Source organism: Amblyomma maculatum, chromosome 1 (genome assembly GCF_055883805.1).
Source record: "Amblyomma maculatum isolate TAMU_Amacu chromosome 1, ASM5588380v1, whole genome shotgun sequence".
Taxonomy (NCBI): domain Eukaryota; kingdom Metazoa; phylum Arthropoda; class Arachnida; order Ixodida; family Ixodidae; genus Amblyomma; species Amblyomma maculatum.
In genome coordinates this window covers 121,609,402-121,622,084 of record NC_139344.1, presented here as the reverse complement: position 1 = coordinate 121,622,084, position 12,683 = coordinate 121,609,402, and the positions used below count along the sequence as shown (strand labels likewise).

The following is a 12,683-nucleotide window of genomic DNA, read 5'->3' as shown; positions in this document are numbered from 1 at the left end:
CGGAAAGGTCGCTACTAGGCACGGGCTCACAGAGTCCGTGCGTTACAGTCTTGTGGACTTTTTGCGAGTTTTCTCCGTCGTATAAGGCGCAGGCAAAGTGAAAAGTTGGCCTTCGCGGAGGCTAGGTGCAGAGTTCTACCGCTGTACTTGCCCGTGTCATCAGGTGCGTCCATTAATTCCTTGAACATCAATAACCATGCTTACACCGCTTGCTTGGTGTTTGCGAGGCTGCCTTGGTGCCGCTATAGCACTCGCCGGCTCGCCAGTGCCCTTACAGGTGCACGGTGGCCTTAGACGAGTGTCAAATTAACATCGATCTAGACTGATTGCTTTACGGGTTATGAGAGAAAATCTCGCCGGCTAGTGTTTAGCACTCTTTGCAAGATTGTTATTTTAGAATCAAACCCAATAAACATCGCATGTCTCACCTGGAAATCCCACTAACGCAGTTCGCCTAAGGGAGATCTCAAATTTTATTGCGGAAATGCAGCCCGATCCCCGATTAACCAGCGTTGCTCTTAACCACTTAATGCAATCTGTGCGTTTCCAACCATAGCTGTCTTCCTCCTCTCGCTATGAACTACACACATACCTTTTCGTTATATATATATATATATAGAAGGTGCAACATTTTAAGATAAAGTTAACTGGCTACAAATTTAATTTATCCCTGTGGCTATAATGGTGGCTACAGTAGACACCGTGTAAGAGTCAGACTGCCTCAATTAGTTCCCTAATTAATTAAATACGTTAATTGGCCTTGTAACTTTCATTTTGTGGGTTGTTGTATTTGCATAATTCGAGCTCGTCCTCCAAATACTACAGCCGTGAAAACAAACTTTCTTTTAAAAAATTGTAGCGCGCGTTATAAGGCCCTCAAATGCCACCCTGATAGGCAGTTTCACACGTTAGCACAGAGCCTGTGACGTAGATCACTCCACCCAGAGGATTTCGTCACTCTGCTGACATCAAGAGAAAGCGAGACGGTGGGTTGTCAATTTTGTTCCGACCGCAGTCTCGCTGATAGCTACCGCGTCAGTACCCAATGAGCGCAGTCATAGCTCCTGCAGTCCGGCCTCAAAGCGCGCATTGGTCTATTAGAGATCTACGCCGGACGCGCCGCTGGCGCTCTGTTATTGGGTGAAACCGCATTTTAAGGGTCTTGTAGCGCCCGCTAAAACTTTTTTTTTTTTTTTTAGGAAAACATATTTCGCTGCTATACTATTTGGAGCTATGTTTGAAACAGAATAACGGCGTGAATGGGACAATGACAAGGAGGGACATAAAGTAACAGGACTGGCGCCAATTCTTCTGGCTACGAGCATGCCTACGAACCAACTAGCCCAAAACAAAAGTAGTACTGCGAGCACTGTTTGGAGGACGAGCTCGAATTTGCGAATACAGCATACTGTCTAAAATGAAGAATAAAAATATAATAATAATAATAATTGGTTCACAGGAAGGGAAAGGCGCAGTATCTGTCACACTTGTGTCTGTGGACACCTGAACCGCGCCGTAAGGGAAGTGATGAAGGTGGTAGTTAAAGTGGAAAGAGAGAAAGAGGAGCCGTAGTGGAGGGCTACGCAGTAATTTCGACCACATGGGGATCTTTAACGTGCGCTGACATCGCACAGCACACGTACGCAATTAACGTATTTAGTTAATTAGCGAACTAATTGAAGCGTTCTGCGTTTTATCTGGCGTCCGCCGTAGCCCCTAATACAGGCCCATGGCTAAGATTAATCTAGTCAGGTACCTCCCCCCACCCCCCTTTTTAAATTTGGACCTAAAAAAGAAACAAACTGTATACCGTCGTCCTCTGTGTTTTATTTTCAAAGGTTTTATTTGCACGCACGTTTAAAGTGGAACGGTGTTAGGATCAGGCGCTTGAGCCTCGGCAGCCCTCACAGCCAACTTTCATGCCGCTGGATGTGAGCTGCGCATCAGTGCCTACCGCGGTGGCGAGGTACTACTGACTCGTTAATCGCTTATTCGCGCACGGTGGTTTTAAGCGTAGTTCTAGCCAATAGCGAATTAATTGAGCCCGTCACTAGCCTCAAGGGAGAAATTTGCAATAACGATATCATATTAGGTTCTCATTTTGTTGTACGAAAAGCGTTTAAGTAGTGCGTTGCGCGAATATAACCACCCTGGGGCGTCTGAGAGTTGCCTGTAAACCCGCCACTAATTATGGCCGGCAGACCGCGAATCTCGCCGGATGCGGCTCATGCGCCGCGAGTATGCCAACGAAGTGATTAGGCGTTGTGGTAAAGCGTGCCGTTTGTGCTGTTTTGCGGAGCAGCTTTTGCGCAACGTACTTAGCAGCTAGAACGGCAGAAAAAAAAAAAGAAAGAAAAATGCGATCAATCAATCAGTGAGCTCCGATGGGAACAGGCTTTAATGTGCGCGCGAGCAGAGTTTTTGCTCTCGTCCGTTGAGGTAGGTGCGGCGGAGAGGAGTGCGCGGGGGACGTGCCCCTCTTCCTCGCCGCTCTCGTCCCGTCCATTGTGCGCGCAATCAGCGGGCAACCGGTCGCGCGCGTCCCGCTGGTGAGCGATGACGGAGGCTTCGCGCGTGTGACGTCGGCGATGCTGGTTTTCGACGCCGCAGGTGCGCTGTCAGCGGGCGCTCGGCAGGGAAGGACTGTCGCAAAAGTTGGATTGCACAGGCATATCAGATCGAATACGTCTCGCCAATATCAGCCACTGTGTCTAATTTGGCTGTCAGGCGTGCTGTCAAGGGCTGGAGGAGACATGCGTGACCTGGATGCGCCCGACAGCAGCAGCTCCGCGGAGAGAGAAAACCCATTCTCTTCCCGCACAGCTCTGTTTGGCTTGTATTTCTCTTGTAGAATAAGGTAGGAGAAGGAGAAGGGGCTGAGGGGTGGGAGGGGGGGAGGGGGGGGGGGGGGGGGGGCAAGGTGGTCAGTGGACCCTTCCGCCGACCCCTGCGCTCCAGGGCACCAGTCTCTCCACTCGTCTCGTTTGCCGCCGGTCGCGGCCTGAACGCTATCAGGGTCATAGAAAATGCGAATGGACTCTCAGCAGCTCTGAGTAGACTGCCCGACGCTTTCTTAGGCGTCGCGATCTACTGCTGTCGCTGTCTTGACGGCAGACGCCGGGCCACTTTTCCCGCGGGCCTAACGAAATGGCGCTGTGTCACCTCTGCGGCGGCGTCCTTTAGTCGGTCGCTCGGTCGTTCGGTTGGTCGTCGTACGACGGTGTAGCTCCCGGACGAATGGCAGCTTCCGCTTGAAATGTCACGGGATATTCTCCGCTGCTCCAGGATGAATGTGGACGCTGCTGATATTATTCCCCGGCGTTAGCCGGGAGCATTGTACAGAGAGAAATGTGCAGAAAAGGTTTTCCTTTCTTTTATCCCCCCTATATTAGTTTTGTGAAGCATATGACCGTGCTTGACATTGTTCGAAACGATAAAACACACGCAGAAATGTATAGGTTTTTTTTTTTTTTTTTTTGGTCTGGCATTCGATTTCACATTTTTAAGTTGCCAGTGTGGTAGCGCCGCACACTGAGGCAATCTGCGCCGTCGACAGCAAGCGGCGCTACTGCTCGTTTCACCTGGCGTACATATCGTATGCCAGGGGACATTCGCTCATGCGCTTAGTGCGGCAAAAACAAAAGAAACGCGATTTCGTACACAGCCCAGCACAAGGAGGAAATGTTCAGGTTTGGTTCGATTTATAGGGTTTCAACGTCCCAAGGTGGCACAGGCTATGAGTGAAGCCGTACTGAAGGACTCAGGGAATTCCGACCGCCTGTTTTTTTTTTTTTTTTTTTTCCTTTTTTTTTTTTTAAACGTGCACTGACATCGCACAGTAGACGGGAAGCTTTGTGCTTCACCTCCATTGAAAAGCGGCCGGAATCGGACCCGCGTCCTTGGGACCGCAAGACGGCAAGGAAATAATTTCCTTCTTGTGCAGCGTCCTCTGTTACGTTCTAGCGCGCGCAAGGACTCATAGTATCCGCTTTTGTTGTCTTCGGGTGTGATAGCGTTTGCGTGTCTGGTGTGAGCTCGTCGCGCTCGAGAAACGCCGTAAAGGGACGCTAGCCATGCGCAAGCGTCCCTGTCCCTTGCACTCGCCAGGCCGACTTTGACTGGAATGCGTTACACTATAGGAAAGTAAATAAGGCAGCTATAACAGCAAATGCTCGGGTCGAGAAACCGATAACAGAGAAGTATTCTAAGTTGGTATGTCGTACGCGTACTCGCTACTTGATGGCTGCCGCCGCACGCTCGCTTGCAACTGACACGACAAAAAGAATGCGTGAAGTTTTCTTTTGTTGTTCCTCGTCTATGCATGACATAAAAGCAAGACAACGTAGTTACCACTGTGCAACAGCTGTTACGGCACTTTTACTACACGATATTAGCATATATATATATATATATATATATATATATATATATATATATATATATATATATATATATATATATATATATATGTGTGTGTGTGTGTGTGTGTGTGTGTGTGTGTGTGTGTGTGTGTGTGTGTGTGTGTGTGTGTGTGTGTGTGTGTGTGTGTGTGTGTGTGTGTGTGTGTGTGTTGGGGGGGGTATAGATTGGTATTGTTGGTCTTCCAGGCATACTCGTTCGCCGAATAGCGCGTTTCGCAACAGCCGTTACGGAGGGCCGTGCTACGTTCCTCCGCTCCAGCCGTAATCGCCCTTCTTCCACAGTAACCACTGCGTTAACTTTTCCTGCCAGGGTAACTATGTATACCCTCCGGGTGACTGCCGCGGCTCCGGCTGTGTGTGCTTACGGGCTCGCCGTACTCTCCTGTGCCCACGGTAACATTGCTCTCCCTTTGCGAATTGTGCAGTGTCGTCGTGCCCCCTCCTCCTTCCACAGTTCACCAAAGTCGTGAGAAGAGGGCACGAAACGGGGTAATATCGTGAAACAGTCTCGGATGGAGGTAATTTATCGTGGGCAGAGTGTACTTATTTGCAGTCGGCACAACGTAGCCAAATGGTTGGACATGACCGAGCCGACCACCCGCTCGCGGCGCGCCTGTACGTTCGTCTGGAGCTCTATGCCAGTGGCGTACCAGACAAAAAATTTCGGGAGGTGCTAAACACCACCGTTCAAAAAAAAAAAAAAAGAAAAAAAAAGAAAAGGTGGCCAGAAGGAGGAAAGGATGCAGCGTTCTTCAGAAAATTTCGGAAACTTCGGGGGCGTTCTGCCCCCCTTCCCCTCTACTCTATTCCGCCTCATAAACGTTTGCGCTCCCGCCGGAGAACTCCCGCTACTTCTCATCGGGCGCGCTCAGCAACTGGAGCCTGACGCGAAGAACGCAGCTGTCGATGCATGTGATGCACAGATGCTCTCGCCGATCGATTCAGTGAGCAACCCAGCGTGACGGCGCACTTGAGAGGAGGACGGCCGCTTATTTCGCGTGAATTTTCACTGTCGAGCTTTCGGAGTACGACTGAGGTTTGAGCACCGCACATCTTGGGTTTGCGCGCGGCATTGCGTGGGGTGCCTGCTCGTGGGAAGATGGTTGCCGGGCTTTATCCTTCGCGACTCCACCTGTTGCTGTTCCTCCCCGTGCCGACGCCTACCGCGGCACGTGCGTCGCCTGTCGCAGAGCGTTGTCGCCATCAACAAAAAACGAAATGGTGTCGCCCGCTGTTTCCCTGCTACGCAAGTGCGTAGGCGGCGAACTCTCACATTTTCAACATTGTTTTCTTCTTTCTGTTTGTAACCGAGTGAAATTTTGCGCTTATATATATGTGCGCTCGTCTCATGCGCGGTCGCTCACATTTCAGACTCGGTGACCCCTCTTTTAGTGCCTCTTATTTCTCTTCATGTTTAGAAAAGTTCGGCAAACAGTTAAGAGACAGGTCGCAGCGGCTGGCACCCACAGCCTTACTACTTCTGAAAGATTACTTCCACCTGCGCGCCATAACATATCGGCTTTTGGCAAGGATACTAATAACAATAATAATTAGAAGAAGTCGCCACAGAATGTGGCGTATACGCGCACGCAGTGCAACGAAGCAATTCTGTCAGCACGCATTGCTGGCCCGTCCTTTAAAAATATTTCGTGGGCTTTATCGAGCGCTCCAGATCTTGCTGTCTTCCATCCAAAAAAAAAAAAAAGGAAAACGTGGAAAAGGTTTTTTTTTTAATAATGCTAACAAGGAGGTGGAAAAAACACTAAATTTTGCTAATTAAATTTGTTGCGCAATAGCACCTCGTCATATATATATATATATATATATATATATATATATATATATATATATATATATATATATATATGTACACCGCAAAATTGGGTCAGAGGAGCCAACCGCTGATTTCAATCGTCTTTCGGTTACTCCGATTCTCTTCATCGTCTGCGTCAGGTAAAAGAGACTCGCCGCAGTTGGGTGATGCGCGTGCGAAGCTGAGAATCCGACTTGGGGAAGAGCGCGTACTAAAACTATGTAAAATGCGCAAGCAAGCATTTCCGCACCCCGCAATGAGGAATCAAAACGATGCATATAGCTTCTCTTCGATTATATTGGATGCAACATGACCCCCGTCCCTTCTTGGAAAGGCGGTGCAGCATATTTGGTTTGGCGCAAAATATAATTTTTGCTTACTTCCGAGTTAGAGAATAAATGTGGTTATTGAAATTGTATTATCGCTTTTTTTTTTTTGCTAAAGTTTCGTATCTGAAAACACACACACACACACACAAAAAAAAGTACCTTGAAGAAGGTGTTTTTTTTTTTTTGTGTTGGAGTGTTGAAAGTTTCTAGAAATGTTATAATCACGATGGGGGGGGGGGGGGGGATAGACTCCACCGTGGTTTTAATTCTGTAATCCCGAGTACTGTTTTATGCACGGTGTTAACTCTTTTAATGCGCTCACGATTTTCATTTCCAAGCAAAGCAATGGGAAAAACTGGACGGAGGCAAGGATTCGAAAATTCGCGGGGTCGATCGCGCTGGAGGGCCGCGGTTCATATTAGCTCTTCGACTTGTTTTGTCGTGGCACGCTGGAAAGAGCGTTATGTGCAGGGAAAGCGCGCAGTCGGTATCCTTGAGAAAGTCCGTGTAGACCTTATTTACGTCGCAGCCGCGGTTGGCACCTGTTGACATTTAAGCCTTTGCTCCGGTCGGGCTGCGATCGCGCTGAGTCCATGGCCTGCAGTGTGCCCGAAGACGCCTTCTTCCAAGAACTCCGGCCGCCAATGTGAGCCTGCCAGCAGTGGCCAACATTTATGGCAGCGTGATGAGATAGTTGAATACAGTGACTGCGATCGTTTATCTTCTGAATGGGGCGGATCAAACTTGGAGCTGGATCGGAGTGTACTGGAAGTGGACAGCCCAGGAGCCCGCGTTAGAACAAAACGGGGCCAGTCCCTCGTTGCGTCAGTTAAAGAGAAGACACCATTGATGCTATTGTCTTTTAGCCTTATATTCATTTTCTATATGCCATTTCCTTTCTTTTCTTTTCTGGAGCGAGTTTAAGGCGACGAGAGAACGCAAATGCCACCCGAAGTCATTGCACGCTAAATATGCAAGCCGGTGGGTAGCAAGGAGCGAACGGATTGCGGAATTTGTATTTGCGTAATATAAAGCATCATACTGATATAGCGACTGCTTTTTAAAGCTGGCAATTCAGAAGTGATTAAGGACGGCATTGACGAAAAAAGAAATGTTATAAAGGATAAGTTAGTCAGCGTTCCAACGTCTGCTATCGTGACAGACGCTGGCATCTGACACAATGAATGTCATATAAGGAGTCGCCGTTGGCTGACACACGTGCATGGCTCCTTCGACTGTTACAAATGACATGTCTGTTGAGAAGCCGTGGGAAATGAACAGCGACCATACACGATAAAAATAATAATAGAAAACAGAGGGATCTGAACGTCATTTGCAGCGCAGACGGGGCTGCTGTCACCTGGGCGCTCAGGCTCGCGCTCGACGTTGAAGAAAATGCGCTGAAAGCCATTTGGAAGCGGGTTGTACCTATACAAGCCGGTTGCAAAGGGTGACGGCCTCACGGCCTGTTTTGCTTGTTCGTTGCTTTTTTTACTTTTTTTTTTTCGCGTTCGTCGATGTCCGCTATGCGAAGCGAGCGCTTTGCGGCCGCCGCGTGACGTACGCGCGCAGGTGAAGCGAATTTTATTCGGGGTCAGTTGGGCGCCGCTGTCAGCGCGCGCGCGGCCTTTAAAGCTGTTTCACGCAGCGGGCCTCGTGGTGCTACTTTGCCAGCGTGTTTCCAGAGACTTGCGGTTTAATTAGCATTCTGCGCTACGAAATACTAGGCGCCGCATGCAGGCGTCAGCATCAGCTGTGCTACTAATGCAGATCGAAAATATGCGTATTTATGACGTGAACCGACTTTCATTGGCAAACAGTACAGTTCTCCTTAATCCTAGCCGATGATCGATCGCCACATTTTCGTTCAATCTTGGGCTAAATGTCAGCAGGCCTGGATGAGGCGATCGTCCGCAATTTTGTGAACTGCGTCATGCCACGTTTTCCAACGCTGCACCAGCTGTGATCACCCCGACATGAAACACATCACCCCTAGCTATGCTTTCCTCTCGTTCCGCGTACAGTTCTTTTTTTTTTTTTTTTCACTATTTGTGCCCCTTAGCCTCCACCTGGGCAAAAGAACAAGGGGGGGGGGGGGGGGAGGCTTCAGATTTTCAAAGTGTCTCTTATGGGGGCGCCCAAACATCTTCGTCTCTGGCGTTGCGCCGTGACTCGCCATTATCTGAATCGTGAGTGCCAACCGCCGTAAGCAGTCCGTTTACTCGCATTAAATGGAGTTTTATGAACTTCTTCCAGCAAAACTTCAATGCTTTCATTAAGAATCACAGTCGCGTAATCGTCGGGATCGCCGTCAAGGGGCTCCTGGGGGAACAGGTGGAGGCGCAGTGAACAGCTTGAGGTGGCTCGCGGCGGAGCGCAAGGGGATCCGGCGGCGGGCCGCGGTCGCCTAGCAACGGGGCTTCCATATTGGCTCCGGTTGAAGGAACAATTAAGAAAGCTGCCGGTGAAACAACCCCGTTATAAATCACCGCTGCAGGGTTTTTTCATCTAGCCCTGGGGCCGCGGGAACTGGACACCCCTTCCGTCCCCTTCGTAATCACCCGCCGGAGAGGCCGGAACTCAGTCCTCGCGCGACCCGCTCTCGTACGTCGTCGGCACCGAAGGAAAGTGGAGGAGGACGCAGGCACGCCCCAGTCCAGCCGCCGTTTCGAAAATTTCCGCCGTGACGCTACCGAGCTACGGACGGTCCGCAACCGAACCGGGGATCCGGTGCCTGGCGTGGCGGAGAGGGAGATCCGCGGGAGTAGGGAATTGGGGCCGCTGCGGGAATTGATTGCGAAGTCGCTCTTGCGAAAAAAACCTTCGCCGGCGTCGGGATCTGCTGGTGGCGCTGCTAGCAACGGGCGAGGGAGTGAACGCGCGTATCGGCGGCGAACCGGGAGGGAAGGTTGGTGCCATCAATGAGAGGGGAAAGGACCCGCAGCCCGCCTCGTTGCGAAAGGTGCCGGTGTACGGTCGAATCAGTTCATACTCGCCGGGAATGTTGCAAGCGTGGTACCCTGCGTGGAAAAAAGAAAGCTGGAAGGGCGGCGCCCGCGGCTACCTTGCTTTCCCTCCTCGCTTTCACTGTCTGGTGCCCGTGCTTACTTTTGTGCCGCACTCTGTCTGACTACGAAATCGCGTTTGCGAAGGCTAAGCGGCTCTATAACGCCAAAAGGGAAGGTACGACACGCGCGCTACTCCGGTGAATCCACTCTGTGTTATAGACCTCAGTCCCCTCCCCCCCCCCCCCCCCTCCCCACGTTTTTGTCCCTCAGTGTCACAGCGAAGCATGGGTCTCCGAAGATTCTAGGGAAGAGCCTGGCCGATATGACGAAACAAAACTACAGTTTTTCCCGCGCGCGCGTTGGCGTAAGGAGCGACCTTTTGCCGAGCGCTTCGTTGTTCAACGGCCGCGCGGGCGTCGTCTCTCCCACGCACGAGCTTCAAGCGACGCGGAGGGACGTCGTACTGTTTCTCCGGCCGTCGGGTAAACAACCCTGCGGCGTTCGGGCGGCAGAGGGCCTAAAAGAGGCGAAGTGCTCGGGTGAGATGCACAAGGTGATGTCTTTGACGTCAGGGTGACGTAGGACGCTAACGACTTGGCGAGCAGCGTAGTGTTACTCTGGGATTGGGCGCTTTATAGCTCTGGCCTAATCTGGCGCCCACCTTCGAGAGTCAAATTCCGGACACATCTCAACAGCCCATTGAAAGTATAGGGCGTAGACGCCCTCCGCAAGCGACAGCCATTCTGTAGAAAAACGGCGTTAGTCCATTTTTTTTTTTTTTTACATTGTGATCAGTTTTGCCATAGGACCCTCGCCCTTTTTGCCAGCCGCAACGTGCAAGAGGCGCCCTTAAATTCGTTTCTGTCTTGACGCTTGAAATGAGCGATGAAGAGAATGAAATAGCAAAACAATTGCACAACTTTTCCTCTGAAGCCTGGAGTCATGAATAAATATTTATCTCGCCACTCTGACTTCCTGTTTACTTCAGGAATAATTTGTTTCTAGATGTTACGTTTTCGAGTGTCACTGAGTGTTGGGCCTCACGCCTTAAAACGTCCCCGTCTTGGGCAAGAATATCTGGAGGAGAAAAAAAAAATGCAGGGAAATAAGTGATATGTTTCCGAAATCTTTCCTCAAATTGTTCTAAACTGGCAAGAAATACGTCTGTCCTCACTCGTCTTTAGTCGTTAGTGCGTGAGCGAGCATTATGCAGTGGCTACCCGCCTCCGAGGCACCTGTCGGGCCGGCCGACGTGTGACGCCTTCCTGTTCGTGGCCAACTTTTCTGTCCCGTGGATCGCTGGTCTCCGGCGCCCTGCAACTTGCTCCCAGCGGATTAGCGCGCTAGTGAAATGCCGCCGAGGCGGCTGTCCTCAGAGCGCGTGTTCCGGAGGAGGACGGTCAACAGCGAGGAGGGTGCCGAGACAAAAGGAGGAAGAGGCGTCCTCCTCCTCGGACGTCCCTCGCGGGGTTCGAGGACGCAAATCGGGGACACGTCGGCGTCGACCGCGGCGCCGTGCGCGGGCAGCATGAGCCCGCGTCGCACGCACGTCGTCCTCCTTGGCACTGGGAGGAAGGCCGCCGGGGGAACAAAGGACGCCGCGGCGGCCGACCCCGTTCCGAGGCACGCCCCTGCGCGCGTCTTGCACGCGGTCCACTCCGCTTCGGGTTGTCGTCCGCGCAGCTGGGCGAGGCTCCTCTGCCCTCGTGCGAGCTTGGGCCGGCCCGATTGCTGCGATATAGTCTGCGAATGCCGGCGCGGTCGGTCCCGGCCCCGCTCATGCCGTTGCTACCACGAGAGCGCGCGACTTGGGTGAAATAACGGTTCTGGCAGTGGCTGCCCCCGCCCTTCGTCGACGTCACTCACTCACTCACTCACTCACTCACTCACTCACTCACTCACTCACTCACTCACTCACTCACTCACTCACTCACTCACTCACTCACTCACTCACTCACTCACTCACTCAATCACAAAATAAATAAATAAATGAGATACGTACCTGATTGCTGCCTCATGCCATGTATGGCTCGTGCCGCATAACTTTACAAATGAAGCAACCGCCGTTGAAAGCTCTTCTGAGGACCAACTATTGCTAGGCAGCTCCGTTACGGGTACATAAATTAGTGTGGGCAAGAAAAAAAAAAACAAAAAACATTGTCCAGCGCGCTCCCGTTCCGCGAACAACTGAAACAAAAGATAAGCCACGGTGGTACAGTAGCTAGGGTGCTCGACTACTGTACCTAAGGATGCAAGATCGAATCCCGGCCGTGACGGCTGCTTTTCTACGGATGCGAAAAGCTAGGCGCCCGTGTGCTATGCGACGTTGGTGCACGTTGAAGAGCCCCAGGCGGTTGAAATTTCAGGAGCCCTCCACTACAGCGTCTCTCATAGCCTGAGTTGCTTTGGGAAGTTAAACTCCACAAACCAGAACAAGCCAAACTAACCATGATGGTAGTCTGATGACGTGCGAAACGACACTTGGATAAGTTGAGCTGAAACGGCATAACGGAAAACGGAAATAACAGTTTAAATGTCACTGAGGTGATGGTTTGGCTAATGGAGCTAAAGGCCCAAATGCGACTCAGGTTATGAGAGACGCCGTAGTGGAAGACTGAGGAAATTTCAATCACTCGGGCTTCTTTGATGTGCACTGACATCGCGCAGTACACGGGATCCTTGCATTTCGCCTCTATCGAAAGTGACTGCCGGGGCCGGGATTTGATATCGCGTCCTTAGGTTCAGCACTGAGTGCCCTAATTACCGAGCCACCGCGGCGGGACCTACCACTCAGATGAGAAGAAAGGACTTGGAGAATGACGTTTTCGAAGTAGCATAGGTATACGTGCACCACTTGAAACCTTGTGGAAGGGTGTCCACTATGCGCCCGAACGTGTTTGGCGCTTTGCATGAGCCAACTTCGAATTGCTAGAACCTATCAGATGTTACAAACGCCTTCTCCTCACGGTCCAGATCATCCATTGCAATCTGGCAATAGCCGGAGTGAAAATCTATTTAGGAATAACAGCCTTAGGGGCGAGTTAGTGCATGATGAAATGAATTGCGGCGCGGCAAGGGCAGAAACAAGAAAGAGACACCACTCTTGTCCAAA

General features: G+C 51.0%; 1 protein-coding gene across 6 annotated transcripts in view; it reads left to right on the top strand.

The window, feature by feature from the left end:
- tna (Zinc finger MIZ domain-containing protein tonalli) overlaps window positions 1–12,683 on the top strand; it is a 254,780-nt gene that overhangs the window by 179,364 nt on the left and 62,733 nt on the right. Inside the window, exon 1 of one of the 6 annotated variants that reach the window (XM_084588925.1) lies at window positions 7,142–7,209. The exons of the other annotated variants lie outside the window; for them this stretch is intronic. Within the exon in view, the coding sequence (XP_084445051.1) occupies window positions 7,157–7,209 (53 nt within the window). The 5' untranslated portion in view covers window positions 7,142–7,156. Of the gene's footprint in view, window positions 1–7,141; window positions 7,210–12,683 lie in introns of those variants that run through there. 6 annotated transcript variants of the gene reach the window in all.